Source organism: Bombina bombina, chromosome 3 (genome assembly GCF_027579735.1).
Source record: "Bombina bombina isolate aBomBom1 chromosome 3, aBomBom1.pri, whole genome shotgun sequence".
NCBI lineage: Eukaryota > Metazoa > Chordata > Amphibia > Anura > Bombinatoridae > Bombina > Bombina bombina.
The window spans coordinates 897,699,443-897,726,947 of record NC_069501.1 but is presented as its reverse complement, the minus strand read 5'-3'; the positions used below and the strand labels follow the sequence as shown (position 1 = coordinate 897,726,947).

The following is a 27,505-nucleotide window of genomic DNA, read 5'->3' as shown; positions in this document are numbered from 1 at the left end:
GAAACAACTTTTGGAAGAAAACCAGGTTTAGTACGTAAAACCACCTTATCTGCATGGAACACCAGATAAGGAGGAGAACACTGCAGAGCAGATAGTTCCGAAACTCTTCTAGCAGAAGAAATTGCAACCAAAAACAAAACTTTCCAAGATAATAACTTAATATCAACGGAATGTAAGGGTTCAAACGGAACCCCCTGAAGAACTGAAAGAACTAAGTTGAGACTCCAAGGAGGAGTCAAAGGTTTGTAAACAGGCTTGATTCTAACCAGAGCCTGAACAAAGGCTTGAACATCTGGCACAGCTGCCAGCTTTTTGTGAAGTAACACAGACAAGGCAGAAATCTGTCCCTTCAGGGAACTTGCAGATAATCCTTTTTCCAATCCTTCTTGAAGGAAGGATAGAATCTTAGGAATCTTAACCTTGTCCCAAGGGAATCCTTTAGATTCACACCAACAGATATATTTTTTCCAAATTTTGTGGTAAATCTTTCTAGTTACAGGCTTTCTGGCCTGAACAAGAGTATCGATAACAGAATCTGAGAACCCTCGCTTCGATAAGATCAAGCGTTCAATCTCCAAGCAGTCAGCTGGAGTGAAACCAGATTCGGATGTTCGAACGGACCCTGAACAAGAAGGTCTCGTCTCAAAGGTAGCTTCCAAGGTGGAGCCGATGACATATTCACCAGATCTGCATACCAAGTCCTGCATGGCCACGCAGGAGCTATCAAGATCACCGACGCCCTCTCCTGATTGATCCTGGCTACCAGCCTGGGGATGAGAGGAAACGGCGGGAACACATAAGCTAGTTTGAAGGTCCAAGGTGCTACTAGTGCATCCACTAGAGCCGCCTTGGGATCCCTGGATCTGGACCCGTAGCAAGGAACTTTGAAGTTCTGACGAGAGGCCATCAGATCCATGTCTGGAATGCCCCACAGCTGAGTGACTTGGGCAAAGATTTCCGGATGGAGTTCCCACTCCCCCGGATGCAATGTCTGACGACTCAGAAAATCCGCTTCCCAATTTTCCACTCCTGGGATGTGGATAGCAGACAGGTGGCAGGAGTGAGACTCCGCCCATAGAATGATTTTGGTCACTTCTTCCATCGCTAGGGAACTCCTTGTTCCCCCCTGATGGTTGATGTACGCAACAGTTGTCATGTTGTCTGATTGAAACCGTATGAACTTGGCCCTCGCTAGCTGAGGCCAAGCCTTGAGAGCATTGAATATCGCTCTCAGTTCCAGAATATTTATCGGTAGAAGAGATTCTTCCCGAGACCAAAGACCCTGAGCTTTCAGGGATCCCCAGACCGCGCCCCAGCCCATCAGACTGGCGTCGGTCGTGACAATGACCCACTCTGGTCTGCGGAATGTCATCCCTTGTGACAGGTTGTCCAGGGACAGCCACCAACGGAGTGAGTCTCTGGTCCTCTGATTTACTTGTATCTTCGGAGACAAGTCTGTATAGTCCCCATTCCACTGACTGAGCATGCACAGTTGTAATGGTCTTAGATGAATGCGCGCAAAAGGAACTATGTCCATTGCCGCTACCATCAAACCTATCACTTCCATGCACTGCGCTATGGAAGGAAGAGGAACGGAATGAAGTATCCGACAAGAGTCTAGAAGTTTTGTTTTTCTGGCCTCTGTCAGAAAAATCCTCATTTCTAAGGAGTCTATTATTGTTCCCAAGAAGGGAACCCTTGTTGACGGAGATAGAGAACTCTTTTCCACGTTCACTTTCCATCCGTGAGATCTGAGAAAGGCCAGGACAATGTCCGTGTGAGCCTTTGCTTGAGGAAGGGACGACGCTTGAATCAGAATGTCGTCCAAGTAAGGTACTACAGCAATGCCCCTTGGTCTTAGCACAGCTAGAAGGGACCCTAGTACCTTTGTGAAAATCCTTGGAGCAGTGGCTAATCCGAAAGGAAGCGCCACGAACTGGTAATGCTTGTCCAGGAATGCGAACCTTAGGAACCGATGATGTTCCTTGTGGATAGGAATATGTAGATACGCATCCTTTAAATCCACCGTGGTCATGAATTGACCTTCCTGGATGGAAGGAAGAATAGTTCGAATGGTTTCCATCTTGAACGATGGAACCTTGAGAAACTTGTTTAAGATCTTGAGATCTAAGATTGGTCTGAACGTTCCCTCTTTTTTGGGAACTATGAACAGATTGGAGTAGAACCCCATCCCTTGTTCTCCTAATGGAACAGGATGAATCACTCCCATTTTTAACAGGTCTTCTACACAATGTAAGAATGCCTGTCTTTTTATGTGGTCTGAAGACAACTGAGACCTGTGGAACCTCCCCCTTGGGGGAAGCCCCTTGAATTCCAGAAGATAACCTTGGGAGACTATTTCTAGCGCCCAAGGATCCAGAACATCTCTTGCCCAAGCCTGAGCGAAGAGAGAGAGTCTGCCCCCCACCAGATCCGGTCCCGGATCGGGGGCCAACATTTCATGCTGTCTTGGTAGCAGTGGCAGGTTTCTTGGCCTGCTTTCCCTTGTTCCAGCCTTGCATTGGTCTCCAAGCTGGCTTGGCTTGAGAAGTATTACCCTCTTGCTTAGAGGACGTAGCACTTTGGGCTGGTCCGTTTCTACGAAAGGGACGAAAATTAGGTTTATTTTTTGCCTTGAAAGGCCGATCCTGAGGAAGGGCGTGGCCCTTACCCCCAGTGATATCAGAGATAATCTCTTTCAAGTCAGGGCCAAACAGCGTTTTCCCCTTGAAAGGAATGTTAAGTAGCTTGTTCTTGGAAGACGCATCAGCTGACCAAGATTTCAACCAAAGCGCTCTGCGCGCCACAATAGCAAACCCAGAATTCTTAGCCGCTAACCTAGCCAATTGCAAAGTGGCGTCTAGGGTGAAAGAATTAGCCAATTTGAGAGCATTGATTCTGTCCATAATCTCCTCATAAGGAGGAGAATCACTATCGACCGCCTTTATCAGCTCATCGAACCAGAAACACGCGGCTGTAGCGACAGGGACAATGCATGAAATTGGTTGTAGAAGGTAACCCTGCTGAACAAACATCTTTTTAAGTAAACCTTCTAATTTTTTATCCATAGGATCTTTGAAAGCACAACTATCCTCTATGGGTATAGTGGTGCGTTTGTTTAAAGTGGAAACCGCTCCCTCGACCTTGGGGACTGTCTGCCATAAGTCCTTTCTGGGGTCGACCATAGGAAACAATTTTTTAAATATGGGGGGAGGGACGAAAGGAATACCAGGCCTTTCCCATTCTTTATTAACAATGTCCGCCACCCGCTTGAGTATAGGAAAAGCTTCTGGGAGCCCCGGGACCTCTAGGAACTTGTCCATTTTACATAGTTTCTCTGGGATGACCAACTTGTCACAATCATCCAGAGTGGATAATACCTCCTTAAGCAGAATGCGGAGATGTTCCAACTTAAATTTAAACGTAATCACATCAGGTTCAGCTAGTTGAGAAATGTTCCCTGAATCAGTAATTTCTCCCTCAGACAAAACCTCCCTGGCCCCATCAGACTGGTTTAGGGGCCCTTCAGAACCATTATTATCAGCGTCGTCATGCTCTTCAGTATCTAAAACAGAGCAGTCGCGCTTACGCTGATAAGTGTTCATTTTGGCTAAAATGTTTTTGACAGAATTATCCATTACAGCCGTTAATTGTTGCATAGTAAGGAGTATTGGCGCGCTAGATGTACTAGGGGCCTCCTGAGTGGGCAAGACTCGTGTAGACGAAGGAGGGAATGATGCAGTACCATGCTTACTCCCCTCACTTGAGGAATCATCTTGGGCATCATTGTCATTGTCACATAAATCACATTTATTTAAATGAATAGGAATTCTGGCTTCCCCACATTCAGAACACAGTCTATCTGGTAGTTCAGACATGTTAAACAGGCATAAACTTGATAACAAAGTACAAAAAACGTTTTAAAATAAAACCGTTACTGTCACTTTAAATTTTAAACTGAATACACTTTATTACTGCAATTGCGAAAAAATATGAAGGAATTGTTCAAAATTCACCAAATTTTCACCACAGTGTCTTAAAGCCTTAAAAGTATTGCACACCACATTTGGAAGCTTTAACCCTTAAAATAACGGAACCTGAGCCGTTTTTAACTTTAACCCCTTTACAGTCCCTGGTATCTGCTTTGCTGAGACCCAACCAAGCCCAAAGGGGAATACGATACCAAATGACGCCTTCAGAAAGCCTTTTCTAAGTATCAGAGCTCCTCTCACATGCGACTGCATGTCATGCCTCTCAAAAACAAGTGCGCAACACCGGCGCGAAAATGAGGCTCTGCCTATGATTTGGGAAAGCCCCTAAAGAATAAGGTGTCTAAAACAGTGCCTGCCGATATTATTATATCAAAATACCCAGATTAAATGATTCCTCAAGGCTAAATATGTGTTAAAAATGAATCGATTTAGCCCAGCAAAGTCTACAGACTTAATAAGCCCTTGTGAAGCCCTTATTTACGATCTTAATAAACATGGCTTACCGGATCCCATAGGGAAAATGACAGCTTCCAGCATTACATCGTCTTGTTAGAATGTGTCATACCTCAAGCAGCAAGAGACTGCTCACTGTTCCCCCAACTGAAGTTAATTGCTCTCAACAGTCTGAGTAAATAGTACATACCAGCACTATTTCAAAATAACAAACTCTTGATTGAATAATAAAAACTACAGTTAAACACTAAAAAACTCTAAGCCATCTCCGTGGAGATGTTGCCTGTACAACGGCAAAGAGAATGACTGGGGTAGGCGGAGCCTAGGAGGGATCATGTGACCAGCTTTGCTGGGCTCTTTGCCATTTCCTGTTGGGGAAGAGAATATCCCACAAGTAAGGATGACGCCGTGGACCGGACACACCTATGTTGGAGAAAAAGTTGTTATTCTGAAACGGGGCAAAATGAACTGGCGTAAACCGAGGGCCACCTGTATGTATATGTATATATACTGTATATGTGTGTGTATCTCTCTCTCTCTCTCTCTCTCTCTCTCTCTCTCTCTCTCTCTCTCTCTATATATATATATATATATATATATATATATATATATATATATATATATATATATATATATATATATATATATATTAAGTCTACACACCCCTGTTAAAATGGCAGGTTTCTGTGATGTAAAACAATGAGACAAAGATAAATCATTTCAGAACTTTTTCCACCTTTAATGTGACCTATAAACTATGCAACTCAATTGAAAAACAAACTGAAATCATTTAGGTGAAGGGAAGTAAAAATAAAAAAAATAAAATAATATGGTTGCATAAGTGTGAACACCCTTAAACTAATACTTTGTTGAAGCAACTTTTGATTTTATTACTACACTCATTCTTTTGGGGTATGAGTCTATCAGCAAGATTTGCCCACTCTTCTTTGCAAAAACACTCCAAAACTGCCAGATTGCAAGGGCATCTCCTGTGCACAGCCCTCTTCAGATCACCCCACAGATTTTCGATTGGATTCAGGTCTGGGCTCTGGCTGGGCCATGCCAAAACTTTAATCTTCTTCTGGTGAAGCCATTCCTTTGTTGATTTGGATGTATGCTTTGGGTCGTTGTCATGCTTAAAGAGGAAGTTCCTCTTCATGTTCAGCTTTCTAGCAGAAGCCTGAAGGTTTTCTGCCAATAATTTACTGGTATTTGGAACTGTTCATAATTCCCTCTACCTTGAATAAGGCCCCAGTTCCAGCTGAAGAAAAACAGCCCCAAAGCATGATGCTGCCATCACCATGTTTCACTGTGGGTATGGTGTTTTTTGGTGATATGCAGTGTTGTTTTTGCGGCAAACATATCTTTTGGAATTATTGCCAAAAAGTTCAACCTTGGTTTCATCAGACCATAACACCTTTTCACACTTTTTGGGACACTTCAGATGTGCTTTTGCTAAATTTAGCTGGGCTTTGATGTTTTTCTTCGTAAGAAAAGGCTTCCGTCTTGCCGTCTACCCCAAAGCCCAAACATATGAAGAATACGTGAGATTGTTGTCACATGTACCACACAGCCAGTACTTGCCAGATATTCCTGCAGCTCCTTTAATGTTGCTGTAGGCCTCTTGGTAGCCTCCCAGACCAGTTTTCTTCTTGTCTTTTCATCAATTTTGGAGGGACATCCAGTTCTTGGTAATGTCACTGTTGCGCCATATGTTCTCCACTTGATGATGACTGTCTTCACTGTGTTTCATGGTATATCTAATGCCTTGGAAATTCTTTTGTACCCTTCTCCTGACTGATACATTTTAACAATGAGATCCCTCTGATGCTTTGGAAGCTCTCTGCGGACCATGGCTTTTGTGTAGGACGCGACTAAGAAAATGTCAGGAAAGGCCTACTAGAACAGCTGAACTTTATTCAGGGTTAATCAGAGGCATTTTAAATTATGGCAGGTGTGTAATGACTCATTTAACATGGTTATGAATGTGATTGCTTTATTCTGAACACCGCTACATTCCCGGTTAACCACATTATTTTTTTTTTTTGTTTGTTTACTTCCCTCCACCTTAAAAATTTCAGTTTGTTTTTCAACTGAGTTGTACAGTTTATAGTTCACATTAAAGGTGGAAAAAGTTCTGAAATGATTTATATTTGTCTAATTTTTTTACATCACAGAAACCTGACATTTTAACAGGGATGTGTAGACTTTTTTTTATTTATATATTCTGATTCTTTATTTTTTTTTTATTTTTTTTAATCAGGAGTCATCCATTCCAAAATCCAGTTCTGGTGTATCCCTTACTTCACACATTACCTCTTCATACTGGAGAACAGCTGGGTCTGTATCTGATGAATTACAAAGCAGTGAAGAAGAAGGCCAAGAACAAGAGAGAAAGCAGGATCTTCAGCGTGAACAAGCAAGAAAGCAAGAAGAGGAAGAGAGGCTAAGAAAACAAGAGGCAGAAAGGCTGAATTACTTATTAGCTCAGAACCGTTTAGCAGAAGAGGAGCGAGGACGTCGTGAGGCAGAAGAAATAGAAAGAAAACGACAAGAGGAGGAGCAGAGGCGGAAAGAGGAAGAGCAGAGGCGGAAAGAGGAAGAGCAAAGGCAAAAGGAGGAGGAACAGAGAAGGAGAGAAGAACAAAAGCGTCTACAAAGGGCAGAGGAAGAAGAAAGGCAGAGACGAAAAGCTCTAGAGGAGGAACAGCAGAGGCAAAAAGCAGAAAGTGAAAGACACCAAAGAACTTATTTAAGGTATTTGAAAGCTCTTATGAAAACAGACATTATTTTTGTTAAACCGGATCCTTCATTCTGCACAGGCTTCTTGCTGAAATCTCTTTAAAAGTACAGTGTACTTGAGTTGATTTGTGCCTCTGTTTTAATTTGACTTAAAGTGACAGTCTAGTAAAAATAAAACTTTCATGTTTTTGATAGGGCATGAAAATGTAAACAACTTTCCAATTTACTTTTATCGTTAAATTTGCTTTGTTCCCTTGGTGGTATTTTTGAAAAGCTAAACCTAGCTAAGCTCAAACTGGTTTTTAAACCGTTGAAAACCGCCTCTTAGCTCAGAGCATTTTGAAAGTTTTTCACAGTTAGACAGTACTAGTTCATATGTGTCCTATAGATATCATTGTGCTCACTCCCGTGAAGTTATTTAGGAGTCTTCACTGATTGACTACACTGCATGTCTGTCAAATGCACTGAGATAAAGGGGCAGTCTGCAGAGGCTTCAATACAAGGTATTTACAGAGGTAAAGCATATGTTAATATAACTGTGTTGGTTATACAAAACTGGGGAATGGGTAATAAAGGGATTATCTTTTTAAACAATAACAATTCTGGTGTAGACTGTCCCTTTTAATTAAATTAGCAATTGGACATGTTGATTTTTTTTTTTTTTTAATGTAAATGTTTTTTAGAAATTATTATAGTACATTATTTCACATGTTTTATTAATACTTGATGCCAAAGTGACCTGGAATGTAAACTATAAATATGTACTGTCCCTATGCTTCATGTTTCACTGAGGGGATCTATTCACAATTAATTTGGTCTAAACCAACTTCACAGTAAGGGAGGTTCAATGTCCATGTTTATCTAGTTTTAAAATAATAATGAAAGACACTTGAGTTTTCAACTTGAAATTTTTATAGCTTTTTTTTTAGTGGAGCATATTTTTTTTATCATTCTCATGAATCTGCTTTGCTTCTATAGGTTTATAGAGTTCCTCAAACAGTTAATTCTCTCTAGTAAAATTTTAACTTACAATTATCGTACAATGGTACCTGATCACTAAGTGGCTATGGTTTAAACTCATCAAAAGATGCAGTAATTACAGCTTACTCTGCCATTATCACATTCTGTAAGTTGCTTTCATACCAGATGATGAAAGTTAAATGCAGTAACAGTTAAAGAAGTGTGCTTACATTTGTGCTTGAAATAATAATAAACGTTTCCTGAAATCTACACCAACCCAGAAAGATTTGGTACTGGCCGTCTAATGTTTTGAAATCTGTATTTTAGGGAAAAAGAGAAAGATGATCTGGATTCAGTCAGTTATGCTGCGCAGGGAAATGGTAAGTTCCTCTTACTTGCTCTCTTATTAGGTTATTGAGATAGCTATACATACACACACACGCACATACACACGTTTTTATTGTACAAGAGTGACCACATTTGTTTGGCCTGTAAATTTAAAGTGAAAACTTACATAGCTATCAGTATGTAAATTTGTTATTTTGAAGGATCAAAGTAGAATATCTTCTGCCAGAAATCTGATAGTTTTATTATTTTATATTTAAAGGAATAGTCTTTTAAAAATTAAACTTTTATGATTCAGATAGAGCATGCAATTTTAAGCAACTTTCTAATTTACTTTTATTAATTTTTCTTTGTTCTCTTGGTATCTTTATTTGAAAAAAACCCAGAAATGTAAGCATATGAGCCCATTTTTTTTTTATTAAGCTTCTGGGTAGAGCTTTATGATTGGTGTCTAAATGTAGCCACCAACCCGCAAGCGCTACCCAGGTTCTGAACCAAAAATGGTCCGGCCCCTAAGCTTACATTTATATAAAGATACCAAGAGAACAAAGAAAAACTAATAGTAAATTGGAAAGTTGCTTAAAATAGTTGTGAATGATCATCAGACCGATAAAGAATCTTTAGGAAAATGTTCTGTGTGTCTTTCAAATGAAATTAAATCATGAAGTTTAAGGGCATGTGAGAGCTAAAAGAAAATGCTGTAATACCTACGTATATTCTTTAATAAAGGCTACAAATGTTCCTTATTTATCCCCTGTAAAGAGTTTAAACACACAGCTAAAGCCTTGAGTCAGGAGCATCAACACATTGCAGCTTTTAAACAGGACATAGCTGATGATTGGTGGACACGTGTGTGTGGCTCTCCTAATTGGCCAAGTAGCAGCAAAGTGTAGAAGCTCCTGAGCAGGACTTGATTAACCCATTTGTGAGGGTTAAAACGCATTCCCCAGTCTGACCTGTTGTTGTTGTTGTTTTAGTTTAACAAGTAGTTTTATTGTGATTGAAGTATAGTGGCACAATAAGATTTTCATTTGTGACTTGTTTAATATAGAAGGCAAAAAACTATGCTTAGATTTATTTATGATCCTTTTCTGAAAATAAAATGTATATTTGTTTACAAATGGCAAAACAAATGCGGATTCTTTTCCTACAATATGAAATCTAGGCATACATACCAAACCAGCCTATGGTTTTGCGCCATGGTTGTTTGAAGATGACCAAATGCAAAAGCAAAGCAAGAAGATACAACCAAGCAGGTCACTGACATTGGAAGCCGAGCGAAAACAAATTATAAATCAGATGAAATATCCTGACCTGATGAGAGGTGCGAGTAAGGCCTAGCTTTTGTCTTTCCAGAATCGTGGCCAAAAAAATCATGAAGCTTAAGCATTGATTCCATCGCTTCATATTAAATGAGCTAATTCTCCCTTCATGCTTATGAAATTCTCCATAATTATATGACCATTTTCACCTTCTTGTGCTGTCTGCTTTGCAATACCTGTAATGCTTTAGTGTATTACAGATCATGGCGCTTGGCTTGCAAATACTTGCAGATCTGATTAATCTTTTGAGCTTATTTCATTCTCATCATCACAATAAGCATAGCAGTTTTTTTTCTGAATGCTCATTCAAACGCATTTGTTTTGTGGTAATGATTAATTACTACACAATATACTTTCTTATTTTGTGCTGAGGTTTGGGGACTGTCTGTGCCTAGCGTGATCAGTGCAGCCTGATTGGCACCAAATCTGTACTCATAATTACATAATACTGTGATCTGGGAATGGTCTTGTATTCTGCATTAATATATATTGTATAATTGTGTGGAGAGAGGCACTTTAAAGGAATATTAAACTCAAAATGTAATATTCTATAAATTAATGTCAATGGAACAGTGTTGTAATGAACATTATTTAGCTTGGGGTTGCTGTAAAAAAACAAACAAATCTTGCTTTTTCTGTAAATGTGATTACTAGAAAGACTGGAAGTCAAATGCTTTAACTGCAGTATCTGAACCAGCTATTTATCTTCTCTCCTCGCTGTACATGACCTTGTGCACTCTAGGCAATCACTGTGTAGTGTGTAGCTAAGTTAGACAATTTAACATCCAGCCTGGAACAAGCACAATTTTACAGCAAAAATGGATATATTACAGCAAAACCAACATAAATAGTAAATGCAATTTCAATGCTGCTCCGTATTTTATATTTTTAATTACTTTTTGGGAAATACATTTTGGTTCTAGTGGACCTTTATTTGACAAAGGTATTACCAGTATGGATGTAAACCTACAGTAATTGGCTTATTTTTTAAATAAAGGCTGCTTTTGGTTTGATTTTATAAATGACACTTCCCCAGTCCAATCTAGAGTAAGATTAGTAGCACTATGCTCATGCCCACACTTATAGTTATTTTGTACAACACAGGAAACTACAGAGAATCTGAAGCAACTTGGAATTCTGGAGATTCGCAGAGAAGTTCATACAAAGAACAGGCACAGGGCCCTGCAGAACTGGACAGGCAAAGGATCATTTATGAAATGAGAAAGAAAGCGCCATTACACAATGATAACAGCTGGATCAGGCAGCGCAGCGCTAGTGTTACTAAAGATACATCATCTCTTCCAAATTTTATGAGGAGGTAAATTTTAAAGATGGATAATTCAGTATTATGAAGTGTTTCAGACGAGAAGAGAGCAATTAACATCACATGATGAACTGCTACAAAAGAGTGTCTACAGCTGCTTCTATCTAAAATGGAAAACCCCAGCTGTTTATAAACAGACCCTGGCATACTAAGGCAATCAAACAATATATAAATAAATGAATATATATATATATATACACACACAATCTCATTCCCCCCCATAAATATGCTTACAAATATGTAGGTATGCTTGGGTACCATAAAAATAATAATAAATCTATTAAAAACTTTAAAAGGTAAATTAAATATTGCCTCTGGGGGGAAATTTATGCTTGTCCCACACTTCCTAGAGAGACCAAAAAGCAAATTCTGTAACCAGCTGCAAATCAACTAGAGGATTTAGGAAATTTGCAGCATTTTGAAAACCTAGGATTTTGCTTTTTGCCCTTTCTATTGAGAGTGGGACAAAGCACAATTTCTTTCTAACGACACAATGAGTCCACGGATCATCTAATTACTATTGGGAATATCACTCCTACCCAGCAGGAGGCGGCAAAGAGCACCACAGCAAAGCTGTTAAATTTCACCTCCCTTCCCTCTAACCCCAGTCATTCTCTTTGCCTACGTTAGAGCAAGGAAGTGGTAAAGTTAGGTGTTAGTAAAAGATTCTTCAAGCAAGATTTTATTATTTTTTAAGTAGTGCAAGATTGTACTGCTTTGTTCTAGGGTGTAGCCATAGTCCATATCAGTCTCTTCAGTAGAGCAGTGGTGGCTTTAGAGCAATGGGAAATTGTGGGACATAATTCTCACTGCGCCTCCCATGTATTTTATGCTGCCCTAACTCTGAAAGCCTGAGTAAGATTACTCAGTCTTTATCTCTTTTTTTCCACAGGTCCATGTGAGGGAGAGGACCTCTCAAACCTAGTGAGCTGTCTTGCTGCCTGGCAGATTTATGAGGTAAGTGCGGACTTTATATTTTCTGGGACTAGTAAAATAATAGGAGACTCAGAAAAAGTTAGGCACTGTATTCAAAATAAGGGACACATACATTCTCCTATATATTGGAGGGGACTTATGTAGGCAGTGTTTTATGGCAGGCCTCAAGGCAGAACATGCAGTGATCTGAGATGTCATCGCAGAAAACGCATCATGTCTGCAGAAAGAACAGGACACATGCAGGAACTGTTAGAGATTTAACTTTGCAGCACTGCTCCACATCAAGCTGTTCTCTTCAAACAGCACTGTGCTCTGGCTGCACTGTAGGTTTTCCTTATCACAGTGCACCCAGAGCAAAGTGTTGTTTGAATATGTAGTAGATTTCTATATTAGACCAAGAGAATAGGAAAAAAAAATATTCAAGAGACAATTTATTTTTTTGGCTACATCTAATTTGCAATTCAATTTTAAACTACTGTACTATATTATAAAATATTTTTAAATTGCTTTACTCTCCAGTTAATCAACACATTGCAAATAAACGTGTGCTTAAGTGTAACTGCATAATTTAAAATGTTATTTTATTTAAAAATGAGCTGCAGAAATTTTTTTACTAAAAAAATCTCATCGCAGAAAGTGAAAAAAAGTTCTGCCTCTGGGATGGCAGGCACTGGGGCTGAGGAGGTTAAATAAGGCTCAATTGATTGTGGTTTCACTGCTCCTGGCGGCTTGACTTTAAAATATGCCGACCGGGAGATTCATTTTTTGACGCGCACAATAGGCGGAGCTATCTGAGGCGGCAGTTTGTGTTGCACGCCATCTTTTAATTCACTTACAGTGACTGGAGAGAATTAGTTGCGAGTCTCAGTCAGCATAACGCATATTAAACAAAGGACATGCGTTTCTAGGAAAGGACAACGTTTCACTGTGAAAGAAACTGCAGACCAAGTTCCAGATCTTTTGCTGAGGGAAATTGTTGCCGGTGTCAGCAGGGCAGGTAGGCACCTCAGCAAAGTTAAGCTGAGGTGTAGAGGTGTTTCAACAGTACATGTGTAGTTCTATTTAATCCTTACTACAAAAGAAAAATAAAAAGTAAAAAAGTTATTTTTTAAAATTTAAAGAGAGAGTAACGTGTTTTCTGTTTATTTTTTATTGAAAAATGTAAAACTTTTATTTGGTAATTTCATCCATTGTGAGTCAGAATGGACCAAGAGGCCCTGCAAAATGTCACTTGTTCTTTGTGTTTTGATGCCAATGTGGAACCACCAATCCCTTTCTGTTCCTCGTCTAATGAGAGAACTTTAAATTATAGTGATAGACTTTTTTTTCTGAGCCAACATTGTCTAAGGCGGATGCTGTTCAGGAGTCTAATGACAATGGCCAATATATGCCACAGCTTTCTCCTCAAGCGTCCCAAATTTTATCGCCAACACATGCAGTGCCCTGCGCTTCCTCTCAAAGTCCGCCTGGAGTTACCTTGCAAGACATCGCTTCCCTAATGTCATCAGCGGTGTCTGATGCATTGTCTGCTTTTCCCATGCTGCAGGGAAAGCAGAAGAGGAAATGTAATTAATCAGTGAATAAGGTTGCTGATACATTAGTGGCTATTATGAATATTTCTTCCCAGAAACCTGAAGAGGAAGATACTTCGGTAGCATTTGAGGGTGAAATCTCAAATTCAGACAGTGTAATACCTTTATCTGATACTGAAGTTGTTCAGGTTTAAGCTCGAACTCCTCCGTTTGTTACTTAAGGAGATTTTAGCTACCCTGGACGACTCAGACACTACCGTCGTAGTCAATCCTAAAAAGTCCAGTAAACTAAACCAAGTATTTTGACATTCCCTCCATGGTGGAAGTATTTTCTGTACCAGAAAGGGCTACAGAGATTATTGCCAAGGAATGGGAGAGACTGGGTATCCCTTTTTCTTCATCCCCTATATTTAAATAGATGTTTCCTATAGCAAACTCTATCAAGGAGTCTTGGCAGGCGGTACCCAAGGTGAAAGGGGCAATTTCCACACTAGCCAAGAGAACTACTATTCCCATAGAGGATAGTTGTTCCTTTAAGGATCCTATGGATAAGAAGTTAGAGGGGTTGCTCAAGAAAATGTATGTACACTAGGGTTTTCAATGGCAACCTGCAGTTTGTATTGCTACTGTCACTAGTGCGGCAGCATACTGGTTTGATGCGTTGTCTGATTCTATTCGGACAGACACTCCTCTCGAAAAAAATCCAGGATAGGATAAAGGCCCTTAAGTTGGCCAACTCCTTTATTACACATACTTCCCTTCAGGTTATTTAGCTGGGAGCTAAGATTTCAGGCTTTGCCATATTGGCTCGCAGAGCTTTATGGTTAAAATCTTGGTCTGCGGATGTGTCATCTAAGTCTAAACTTTTAGCGATTCAAGGCAAAGACCTTGTTTGGGCCTGGTTTGACGGATATCATTTCTGATATTACGGGAGGTAAGGGACATTTTCTCCCTCAGGATAAGAGAAAAGCAATCCAAGAAGCCTGCTGTTGAGTCAAAGACAGCATGAAGGTCCTGCCCCCCGATCCGGGACCGGATCTTGTTGGGGGACAGGCTTTCCTTCTTCACTCAGGCTTGGGTTTGAGATGTTCAAGATCCCTGGGCGGTGGACATCATGTCCCAAACTAGAGGTCAAGAACTTTCTTCCCAGAGGCAGGTTTCTACTTCAAGATTATCTGTAGACCAGTCAAAAAGAGAGGCATTCCTACACTGTGTACGGGACCTCTCTGACCTGGGAGTGATAGTTCCTGTTCCATTGCAGGAAGGGGTCTGGAGTTTTATTCCAACATGTTCGTGGTTCCCAAAAAGGAGGGAACCTTTAGACCAATTTTAGATCTCAAGAGTCTAAACAAGTTTCTCAGAGTGCCGTCCTTCAAGATGGAAACTTTCAGTTCCATTCTCCCTTTAGTCCAAGAGGGTCAATTTATGACCACGGTGGATTTAAAGGACGCATACCTGCATGTTCCCATCCACAGGGACCATCACAAGTTTCTAAGGTTTGCATTTCTAGACAAACTCTTCCAGTTCGTGGCTCTTCCTTTTGGTCTTAGTTTCAAGATTTTTCTCAAAAGTTCTGGGATCCCTGCTGGCGGTGCTCCGATTGCGGGGCATTGCAGTGGCACCTTATCTGGATGACATTATGGTTCAGGTGCCTTCCTTTCAACAAGCAAGATCACTAACGGAAATGTTATCTTTCCTGTGGTCTCGTGGATGGAAGGTGAATTTGGAAAAGAGCTCCTTGGTTCTAACTACAAGGGTAGTTCTCTTGGGAACCATAATAGACTCCTTATCAATGAAAATTTTTCTGACAGAAATCAGGAAATCAAAGATTTTCGATTTTTGCTTAGCGATTCAGTCCTCTCCTCGGCCATCAGTGGCTCAGTGCATGGAGGTAATCAGGCTGATGGTAGCGGCAATGGACATCATCCCGTTCGCCTGTTTCCACCTCAGACCTCTGCAGTTAAGCATGCTCAGGCAGTGGAATGGAGATTATGCAGATCTGCCTCCGCGATTACAGCTGGAGCAGGAGACAAGGGTTTCTCTACTTTTGGTGGTTGTCTCCGGATCATCTCTCCCAGGGAACCTGCTTTTGCAGACCTTACTGGGTGATTGTGATAACAGATGCCAGCCTTCTGGGATGGGGAGCAGTTTGGGGCTCTCTAAAGGCTCAGGGAACATGGACTCGGTCGGAGTCTGTTCTACCCATAAAAATTCTGGAATTGAGAGCAGTCTTCAATGCTCTCCAGGTCTGGCCTCAGTTAGCTTCGACCCGGTTCATCAGGTTCCAGTCGGACAATATAACCTCAGTGGCTTACATCAACCATCAGGGAGGAACTCTGAGTTCATTGGCCATGACAGAGGTAGCCAAGATCATTCAGTGGGCGGAGACCTACAATTGCTGTCTGTCGGCGATCCACATTCCAGGAGTGGACAACTGGGAGGCGGACTTCCTGAGCAGGCAGACCTTTCACCCGGGGGAGTGGGAACTCCATCCGGAAGTGTTTTCCAGCCTGATTCTCAAATGGGGTCAGCCGGAATTGGATTTCATGGCATCTCGGCAGAATGCCAAGCTTCCGAAGTACGGGTCGAGGTCAAGGGACCCTCAGGCTGTACTGATAGACGCTCTGGCGGTACCTTGGAATTTCAGTCTCGCATACCTATTTCCTCTGTTTGCTCTTCTACCTCGATTCATTGCTTGATTCATTGCTCGATTCAAGCAGGAGAGGGCGTCGGTGATCCTCATTGCACCGGCGTGGCTTTGCAGGATTTGGTATCCAGACCTGGTGGACATGTCATCTCTTCCACATTGGAGACTTCCGTTGAGGAAGGACCTTCTACTTCAAGGACCCTTCCTTCATCCAAATCTAGTTTCTCTGAAGCTGACTGCTTGGAGATTCAAAGCTTAATTTTATCCAAGCATGGATTTTTGGAATCGGTCATTAAGACCATGATTCAGGCTCGTAAACCTGTGACTAGAAAGAGTTACCATAAGATGTGGCATAAATATCTAAATTGGTGTGAATCCAAGGGCTACTCTTGGAGTAGAGTTCAGATTCCTAGTATTCTGTCCTTTCTCCAAAAAGGTTTGGTGAAGGGTTTATCGGCAAGTTCCCTAAAGGGTCAAATATCTGCCTTGTCTATTTTGTTTCATAAACGTCTGGCGGACGTCCCAGATGTACAATCGTTTTGTCAGGCCTTGGTCAGGATCAGGCAAGTATTCAAACCAGTTACTTCTCCCTGGAGTCTTAATAAAGTACTTCAAGGGGCTCTGTTTGAGCCGATGCATTCCATAGATATTAAGTTGTTATCTTGGAAAGTTTTGTTTCTTGTTGCTATTTCATCTGCTCGTAGAGTGTCAGAGCTCTCGGCATTTCAGTATGAGTCTCCTTACCTTATTTTTCATTTGGATAAGGTGGTTTTATATACTAAATTAGGGTTTATCCCTAATGTAGTTTCAGACCGAAACGTTAATCAGGAGATTGTTGTTCCTTCCTTGTGCCCTAATCCTTCTTTTCAGAAGGAAGGGCTTCTGCACAATCTAGTCGTGGTACGTGCATTAAAATTCTATTTACAGGCGACTAAGGATTTTCGTCAGTGTTCTATTTGGTTTTCTCTGGGATACGTAAGGGACAGAAAGCTACGGCTACTTCTCTTTCTTTATGGCTGAAGAGTATCATTCGCTTTGCTTACGAAGCTGCTGGACAGCAGCCTCCTGAGAGAGTTATGGCTCATTCTACGAGGGCTGTTTCATCTTCCTGGGAATTCAAAAATGAAGCTTCTGTGGAACAGATTTGCAAGGCTGCAGCTTGGTCCTCTCTTCACACTTTTTCAAAATTCTATAAATTTGATACTTTTGCCTCGGCTGAGGCTGCTTTTGGGAGAAAGGTTCTTCAAGCAGTGGTGCCTTCCGTTTAGGTTCCCTGTCTTGTCTCTCCCTTATCTGTATACTCTAGCTTGGGTATTGATTCCCAATAGTAATTAGATGATCCGTGGACACATCGTGTCATTAGAAAGAAAGAAAAAAAATTATGCTTACCTGATTTATTTCTTGACACAATGAGTCCACGGCCCGCCCTGTTCTTAAGACAGGTTGTTGGTATGTTATAAACTTCAGACACCTCTGCACCTTGTTGCTTCCTTTCTCTCTTTTACTTCGGTCAAATGACTGGGGTTAGAGGGAAGGGAGGTGATATTTAACAGCTTTGCTGTGGTGCTCTTTTCCGCCTCCTGCTGGGCAGGAGTGATATTCCCAATAGTAATTAGATGATCCACTGACTCATCGTGTCAAGAAAAAAATAAATTTATCAGGTAAGCATAAATTTTGTTTTTTAAACTGTCTTGTTTAAGGCTGTGCTACAAACTGACTTCTGACGTAATTTTTTTCTAAATTAGTTTAATAGCTCTTTTTTATTAACATAAGCTGAATGTACCCATATATATATATATATATATATATATATATATATAAAATTATATCCAGATTCAGCACTCTTGTGTTAGCAACAACTTAACGGGGGGCTCACAAAACTTAATACAGAGAGCACTCTCCGTATGGCTTAGTCCATTTATTAATAAATAAAAAAAAATCCCCCCCCCCCAAAAAAAAAGTTAGACTCACAAAGAATAAACTGTTGTCTCAGTAATGTGCTAGTGGGTGCAAGATTATGAAATCTTTATAATAGAGGGTGAAAAACACAGGTAGAGCTTATTTTAGCAGAGTGTAATATTTACATCAGTTGAGCCCTGCCTATTAGCTCTTTTCATCTTGAAATTTAAACGTTCGCTTTTGTAAAGAACCTTATATTCTTCTTTTACTTTTCAGAGGAGAATCTTTAGACGACCTTGACTCAGGTTCTCGAAGACCATCTTCTTGGATAAACCAGTCACCATCATCATATAACTCCCTTTCATCTAGTCAAGAGTTCAGTCGTCCTACTCAAGTAGTTTCCACCTCTAATCGCACCTACCTGCGCAATCCATCTTCTAGTTTAGCACCTTCATCAACAGGCTCGGTCAGGAGCACAAGCATATCCCAAACGTCCACTCTGCCTGCGACTCAGCCTTCAACCCAAGTATCAAGTCAGCAGCGCAGCAAGTAAGCAGCTTTGTCCTGTGGCAAAATTCCAGTGTGTTATGTTGAATTTTTGTTTGTTAAACCCATCTTTCGTTTTCAACGACAGATATTTAGACAATGTTTATCACTGGTTAATTGGTTACATAGAAAAAATCCAATTGGGGGAAATAATACAACAACAAATTAATATAGCTTAATGGAAGAATATACTGTTAATAATCAGATGAGCATCTTCTTACAGAACTGATAGGAGAAACACAGCAACCACTAAGCTTGGCAAGTTACTCTTGTGTAATTTGTTATGCAAGTAAATGTGCTTTAGAATTACAAAATGAAGTCTATCCAGAGTATTGAGTAAAAATTATTAAAATCACATTTTTCTGGCAACTTATAACTAATATCTGATAATATATTATCAGAACTGATATTTATAAAGGTGCTTGATAACTAGATTGTGCATCAATAACAAATGTATGCACCTAAATAATATTAGCTACATGTATTTTTAATCCGAAGAATGCAGATGATCTTTGAAAATTAAAAACAAGTATCTGTCATTTCAAGCTTTTATTTTTGACATCACTTACATTTTAATACCACCTTGTCAGATGACATAATCACAAGGTACTGTATAAGCATAACTTGGATGTACTCTGCTGAGTTACATATTTAATACAAGTACTTTCCCTTCATGCTGCCAGTATACATTTGTCCCCCACAAAATAGAATAAATAAAATAAATACATCTATATTATTATACGTATAAATATATTCATAAAGGGCACTTAACACCTTGTAATTAAAGCATAACACATCCGCCAAGTCTAAACATTTTAAAATCAAATGAATATCTTGTTTAGTGCAATGGTTTTCCATTTTTTTTTTACTATTCATAACTGAATATTTTATATCAAATTCTCAAGGCATTTACTGCCCCTTTAATAGGGGGATCATAGGATTACATTTCAATTAGTGTGTGGTGTTTACACACTTATGACTGTCTTAATTGTCTCATTGGTCTTATCCTGCTCAGGAGCTATAGTGTATTGCCGCTCTTTATGTCACTTTAGCTATGTGTTTAGCCTAGTAGTGTATTCAGTTTTTGTGCTGACTTAAACACTGGAAAATCTTCACTTCCTAAAAAATAGTTAACTACAGATTTTTAAAATATTGAATAAAATGAAACGTTTGGAGAGGGATGCAATGCCTCAAATTCCCCCAGCCCCCACTGAATACCACTAGTCCAAAATTAAGCCCCTGGTTTAACCTCTTTTCAGGGGGTTGTAAGGGCCACAAGGGTTAAAATATTTTTTTAGAATAGCCAGCTATTGATTTCCAGTATTTTGAAGAACATTTGGGTTATAGAATTTTGATTCCGGTCTCTCTAGGGACCACGTGACATTATTTATTCTTGAGTAAGTGGTGTTTTATGACCATGTAATAAACATGGAATTACTAAAATATAAACATGATCATTTAGAATGTTGTAAAGCCGGATGCTACTATGTTGTCTTACTTGGAAACATACGCAGTTTATGTGCTATTTAATGATAACATTTTTTTCTGCATGATTACGTTGCGAAGATCTACACAAAGCATCAGAACATTTCAACTTTCCCAAACGCTACTTATTTATCCCCTGTTCAAACAACTTTATTTCACTCATGTTTATTAGCGGTAGCAGAAGGGCACGGTCATATTCTCCTTCTGTATTTAGGTCAGTGAGCGGGAAGAAATTGTGTTCTTACTGTAATAACAATCTGGGCAAAGGAGCAGCTATGATCATCGAGTCTCTTGGTCTTTGTTTTCATTTACATTGTTTTAAGGTGAGCATATTGGAGGATATATATACGCAAATCCTCAGATTACTTTCCTATGAGCCTTGGTTGCGGGAAGCAATGCTAAGCTTTGGTGTGCTGGACGTTTTAGCATGAAATGTATATGTCTGCTAGTTTGATAGCAACTTTCTAGTATCAAATTCAATTTTGAGTCATCTCCTGTCCAATTAAACCATTTATTAAGAAACCAAAAAAAGTTATGCATTTCTGCAAGAAGTATTCTAGTTCATACAATAGAGGCGTTGGTTATTCTGTAGGTGTTGCATAGTGAAAAAGTTGGAATAGATTGAGTTAATGAAGGCAATGAAAAGGGACATTAAACAAATTTATATCTTGCATATGGAACACCATTATTTAACCATGTTAAACACAGAAATGGTTAAAAAAACACAATAAACAAAGTTTTTTTTTTTGTTTGTTTTTTTATGCTCATCCCAGGGCCTGGGAGGCATTTAATGCTCCTCACAGTTCAGCTAAAATATCCTAGAATCTCAGTTTTACCAGCAGAAACATCTAACCATTTATTTAACTCTATCCAGAACTATTACTTGTATTTTTGTAAGCATAGAAAGCTGTTTTACTCCTAACCATGTCCCCCTGTAATATTAAGTGCCCCTTTCTTCATTTAAAAAAATATATATATTTTCAGAAAGCTGAATTGAGTGTATATCTAGGGAAATAGCTGACTGCTGTATTGCAGAACATAAACTGATTCAAATGAGTTATTTGGTTATGTTTCATGGTATACGTCCAACACACCATTTTTAGTGCCAAACAAAACTAATTGAATCATTTTAGCTTTCTTGTGCTTTGTTGTCTTGCTCAGGGTGCCTGGCTGCTTCTAATCCACTAACAACCACAGTTTTACTGCTGCTTTTAGTTTTTACAGGCTTTGCTGCATTTCATCTAATGCTTTGGTGTCCAGATCAATTTAATGTTATATTGTTGTCTAAATAACACTGTTTTTTTTTGTACAGTGTGTTGCCTGTGAACGTGACCTTGGGGGCTCAGAATCAGGAGCAGAAGTACGAATCCGTAACAATGATCTGTACTGCAACAGTTGCTACGTCAGGTTCAAATGTAAGTTTTAAATATGTGTAATACACTTGATGAAAAACAAAACATCTATGGGTTTCCAAGGCCTCCAAATCTACCCAAGCAGTGACTTTAAAAATATAGTATATTGCAATTATGTTCTGTGTGCATTTAAATTTTGACTGGAATGTCCCTTTAACCATTTGAGAAGTTAAAGGGATGTAAAATGCATTCTGCAATTCAATAGTGAATATAGGTAATTGCAGCATTTTTACGAAAATCTAGACTACAGAATTACCTTTTGTGGCCTCTGTATGGAGCATGGGAAATATATACATCAGTTCAAGAAGTTTAATGTGCCTTTAATTTGCCAGACTCTTATTTATTTAAAAATTGTCGCCTAGATTACGAGTTTTGCGGTAAGAGGGATGCGTTGCTAACTTGCAGTTTATTCTCACCGCTCACTTACCTGCAGCGCTGGTATTACAGGTTTTTATAAACCCGGCTTTAGCAGGCAAGAAGTGAGCGTAGAGCAAAATTGAGCTCCACGCTGCACTCCAATACCAGCGCTGCTTAAGTCAGTGGTGAGCTGGTTGTACGTACTCGTGCATGATTTCCCCATAGACATCAATGGGGAGAGCCGGCTGAGAAAAAGTCTAAAACCTGCAAAAAAGCAGCGTAAAGCTCCGTAACGCAGCCCCATTGATTCCTATGGGGAAATAAAATGTATGTTTACACCTAACACCCTAACATGAACCCTGAGTCTAAACACCCCTAAACGTACACTTATTAACCCCTAATCTGCCATCCCCGACATCACCGACACCTATATTAAACTTATTAACCCCTAATCTGCCGCTCCGGACATCGCCACCACTATAATAAACATATTAACCCCTAAACCGCCACACTCCCGCCTCGCAAACATTAGTTAAATATTATTAACCCCTAATCTGCAGTCCCTAACATCGCCGCCACCTATCTACATTTATTAATCCCTAATTTGCTGCCCCCAACGTCGCAGCCACTATACTAAATTTATTAACCCCTAAATCTAAGTCTAACCCTAACACCCACTAACTTAAATATAATTTAAATAAATCTAAAGAAAACCTACAATTATTACCTAAATAATTCCTATTTAAAACTAAATACCTATAAAATAAACCCTAAGCTAACTACAATATAACTAATAGTTACATTGTATCTAGCTTAGGTTTTTTTTTATTTTACAGGCAAGTTTGTATTTATTTTAATTAGGTAGAATAGTTACTAAATAGTTATTAACTATTTAATAACTACCTAGCTAAAATAAATAAAAATGTACCTGTAAAATAAAACCTAACCTAAGTTACACTAACACCTAACTGAAACACAATTAAATAAATAAAATTAGCTAAATTACAGAAAATAAAAAACAAATTACAAGATCTTTAAACTAATTACACCTAATCTAAGAGCCCTATCAAAATAAAAAAGCCCCCCCAAAATAAAAAAGAACCCTAGCCTAAACTAAACTATCAATAGCCCTTAAAAGGGCCTTTTGCGGGGCATTGCCCCAAAGAAATCAGCTCTTTTACCTGTAAAAAAAAATACAAACAACCCCCCCAACAGTAAAACCCACCACCCACACAACCAACCCCCCAAATAAAATCCTAACTAAAAAAACCTAAGTTCCCCATTGCCCTGAAAAGGGTATTTGTATGGGCATTGCCCTTAGAAGGGCATTTAGCTCCATTGCAGGCCCAAAGCCCTAACCTAAAAATTAAACCCACCCAATACACCCTTAAAAAAATCCTAACACTAACTCCCGAAGATTCACTTACCGGGAGAAGTCTTCATCCAAGCGGCAAGATGTCCTCAAGGAAGCCGGCAGAAGTGGTCCTCCAGACAGGCAAAAGTGGTCCTCCAGACAGGCAGAAGTCTTTACCCAGACGGCATCTTCTATCTTCATCCTTCCGACGCGGAGCGGCTCCATCTTCAAGACATCCGGCGCGGAGCATTCTCTTCCAACAACGTCTTCTTGCTGAATGAAGGTACCATTAAATGACGTCATCCAAGATGGTGTCCCTTAGATTCTGATTGGCTGATAGAATTCTATCAGCCAATCGGAATTAAGGTTGAAAAAATCCTATTGGCTGATCCAATCAGCCAATAGGATTGAGCTTGCATTCTATTGGCGGTTCCAATCAGCCAATAGAATGCAAGCTCAATCCTATTGGCTGATTGGATCAGCCAATAGGATTTTTTCAACCTTAATTCCGATTGGCTGATAGAATTCTATCAGCCAATCGGAATCTAAGGGACGCCATCTTGGATGACGTCATTTAAAGGTACCTTCATTCAGCAAGAAGACGTTGGAAGAAGAGGATGCTCCGCGTCGGAAGGATGAAGATAGAAGATGCTGTCTGGGTGAAGACTTCTGCCCGTCTGAAGGACCACTTCTGCCCGTCTGGAGGACCACTTCTACCGGCTTCCTTGAGGACATCTTGCCGCTTGGATGAAGACTTCTCCCGGTAAGGGAATCTTCGGGGGTTAGTGTTAGGATTTTTTAAGGGTGTATTGGGTGGGTTTTATTTTTAGGTTAGGGCTTTGGGCAGCAATAGAGCTAAATGCCCTTTTCAGGGCAATGGGGAGCTTAGTTTTTTTTTAGTTAGGGTTTTATTTGGGGGGTTGGTTGTGTGGGTGGTGGGTTTTTACTGTTGGGGGGGTTGTTTGTATTTCTTTTTCAGGTAAAAGAGCTGATTTCTTTGGGACAATGCCCCGCAAAAGGCCCTTTTAAGGGCTATTGATAGTTTAGTTTAGGCTAGGGTTTTTTATTTTTTGGGGGGGGGCTTTTTTATTTTGATAGGGCTCTTAGATTAGGTGTAATTAGTTTAAAGATCTTGTAATTTGTTTTTATTTTCTGTAATTTAGTTTTTTTTGTTTGTAATTTAGCTAATTGTATTTGATTTATTTAGTTGCATTTCATTTAGGTAATTGATTTAATTGTAGTGTAGTGTTAGGTGTTAGTGTAACTTAGGTTATGTTTTATTTTACAGGTAAATTTGTATTTATTTTAGCTAGGTAGTTATTAAATAGTTAATAACTATTTAGTAACTATTCTACCTAGTTAAAATAAATACAAATTGCCTGTAAAATAAAAATAAACCCTAAGCTAGCTACAATGTAACTATTAGTTATATTATAGCTAGCTTAGGATTTATTTTATAGGTAAGTATTTAGTTTTATATAGGAATAATTTAGTTAATGATAGTGATTTTATTTAGATTTATTTAAATTATATTTAAGTTAGGGGGTGTTATGGTTAGGGTTAGACAATTTAGAATAGTGGCGGCGATGTTGGATGGCAGATTAGGTGTTAGTGTAACTTAGGTTATGTTTTATTTTACAGGTAAATTTGTATTTATTTTAGCTAGGTAGTTATTAAATAGTTAATAACTATTTAGTAACTATTCTACCTAGTTAAAATAAATACAAATTGCCTGTAAAATAAAAATAAACCCTAAGCTAGCTACAATGTAACTATTAGTTATATTATAGCTAGCTTAGGATTTATTTTATAGGTAAGTATTTAGTTTTATATAGGAATAATTTAGTTAATGATAGTGATTTTATTTAGATTTATTTAAATTATATTTAAGTTAGGGGGTGTTATGGTTAGGGTTAGACAATTTAGAATAGTGGCGGCGATGTTGGATGGCAGATTAGGGGTTAATAAGTATAATGTAGGTGGCGGCGATGTTAGGGGTGGCAGATTAGGGGTTAATAATATTTAACTAGTGTTTGCGAGGCGGGAGTGCGGCGGTTTAGGGGTTAATATGTTTATTCTAGTGGTGGCGATGTCCGGAGCGGCAGATAAGGGGTTAATAATTTTATTTTAGTGTTTGCGATGCGGGAGGGCCTTAGGGGGTTAATAGGTAGTTTATGGGTGTTAGTGTACTTTTTAGCACCTTAGTTATGAGTTTTATGCTACAGCTTTGTACCATAAAACTCTTAACTAGTGACTTTAAAATGCATTAGGAATCTTGGAGGTAGAGGGTGTACCGCTCACTTTTTATCCTCCCAGGACAAACTCGTAGTACTGGCGCTATGCAAGTTCCATCGAAAAAAGACTTTACGAAATTTATGTGTTGGTTTGCGGTAAGGCCAAAAAAGTGTGCGGTGCCCCTAAACCGGCAAGACTCGTAATACCAGTGTGCGTAAAAAAGCAGCGTTAGGACCTGTTAATGCTGCTTTTTTACCTTAACGCAAAACTCGTAATCTAGCCGTGTGTGTTGTGTGAGCTGCTGTTATTGTTTTGTCCAGTAAGATACTTTGCTTTAAAAAATTTTTTATTAATGATAATATATAAACTTGGCAAAGTAGTAGGATTTTTAGTTTTGGGGTAATATATTCTGTGTCTGTCTCTTTCTCCCCACAGCAGGACATCCAACCTCCATGTGAAACTAATCTAAACACTGAACGTCTTTTGCAAGTAGCAGAAGAGGAAGAATCTGATGAAGATTTAAACCTATAAAAGCTAAACGGATGTGTGCTTTATATACTTGTCTGATCTAATACATAGGATTAATCTTGTATTATTATTTTGCCACTTTATCTGGATCTTTGATATATTTATGAGGAAATATAACTTTTGAACATGTTCAGTGTTTTCTCTATGTATAAAGTAAAACTCAATGGAAAGCCAGCTTTTATTAATTTCAGAATATTTTTGAGGTAGTCCTTCAGCTGTTAAGAATTTTCATTGGTTTCTAAAGAGGTTATTTTGTTCAAAAATGCTATTTAATGTGTAGAATCAAATTTAGTAGTCTGTATATTTACTACTGTTTTGTTTTTTTTGTCATCTGTTTTTGGAAATTAGATTGCTCCGAGTTTGATATATAAATGCACTGGCCTCCTAGACTGTTTTCTAATAACCATATTTATGTGAGCTTTCCAAATAATAATATAGATTGTATAGATGCTAAAGGGTTGGGAATTCTGCATTTCTCACTCTTTCATGGTATCAAAATCTAGCAGTAGAATAAGAATTTCCACTATATATAAAAAAAAGTTTTACAAATTTATTGTTGAAAATGTTTATTTTTTGAAAAAATATTTTCTGATTTTGCTTTTGTAAATAAAATTACTATTGCTGCAGTTACCAGTCACTTTGTTTCTCCTTGTAGATTTTTTTTTTCTTCATGATTTTATGCATTTACACTCTCAAAAACTTGTCTAACAGATCATACACATTATCTTCAAATGTCTCTCGATGCCAAGTCTGTTTAGAATGGGCACAAGGCAGATTAAAAGGGACACTAAAGTCAAAAATAAACTTTCACGAGTCAGATAAAACATGCAATTTTAAGCAACTTTCTAATGTACTTCCATTAAAGGGACAGTCAATGCAAAAATTGTTTGAAAAGCTAGATAACACCTTTTACTACTGATTCCCTAGCTTTGCATAGCCAACATAGTTATATTAATATACTTTATAACATTTAAACCTCTAAATCTCTGTGTGTCTCTAACTCCCTAAAGACAGCCCCATGATCACATGCTTTTGTATTTGCTTTTCACATCAGGGGAAGTTAGTTCATGTGAGCCATATTGATGACATTGTGCTGATATCTGTGGATTCTAACAACACAGCACTAACTGGCTTAAATGCAAGTCAATAGATAATAAATTTAAAGTCATGTGATCAGGGGGCTGTCATAAGATGCTTAGAAACAAGGTAATCACAGAGGTAAAAAGTGTATTAATATAACCATGTTTTCTGTGCAAAACTTAGGAATGGGTAATAAATGAATTGTCTATCTTTTTAAACAATAACAATTTTTGAGTTGACTGTCCCTTTAACTAACTCTGCAGTCTTTATATATTTACACTTTTTGAGTCACCAGCTCCTACTCAGCATGGGCAAGAATTCACAGAATATACACATATGCATTTGTGATTGGCTGA

General features: G+C 38.9%; 1 protein-coding gene across 10 annotated transcripts in view; it reads left to right on the top strand.

The window, feature by feature from the left end:
* LMO7 (LIM domain 7) overlaps positions 1–26,706 on the top strand; it is a 280,751-nt gene extending 254,045 nt beyond the window's left edge. For 9 of the 10 annotated variants that reach the window (XM_053707915.1, XM_053707914.1, XM_053707913.1 and 6 more), the window contains 8 exons: positions 6,709–7,202; positions 8,475–8,527; positions 9,658–9,816; positions 10,919–11,132; positions 18,429–18,701; positions 20,398–20,506; positions 21,496–21,598; positions 25,977–26,706. In XM_053707915.1, coding sequence (XP_053563890.1) covers positions 6,709–7,202; positions 8,475–8,527; positions 9,658–9,816; positions 10,919–11,132; positions 18,429–18,701; positions 20,398–20,506; positions 21,496–21,598; positions 25,977–25,999 — 1,428 coding nt within the window. In that variant the 3' untranslated portion in view covers positions 26,000–26,706. The remainder of the gene's footprint in view (positions 1–6,708; positions 7,203–8,474; positions 8,528–9,657; positions 9,817–10,918; positions 11,133–18,428; positions 18,702–20,397; positions 20,507–21,495; positions 21,599–25,976) is intronic. The other variant, XM_053707916.1, reaches the window with a different exon arrangement.
* Positions 26,707–27,505: the final 799 nt, after the last annotated feature.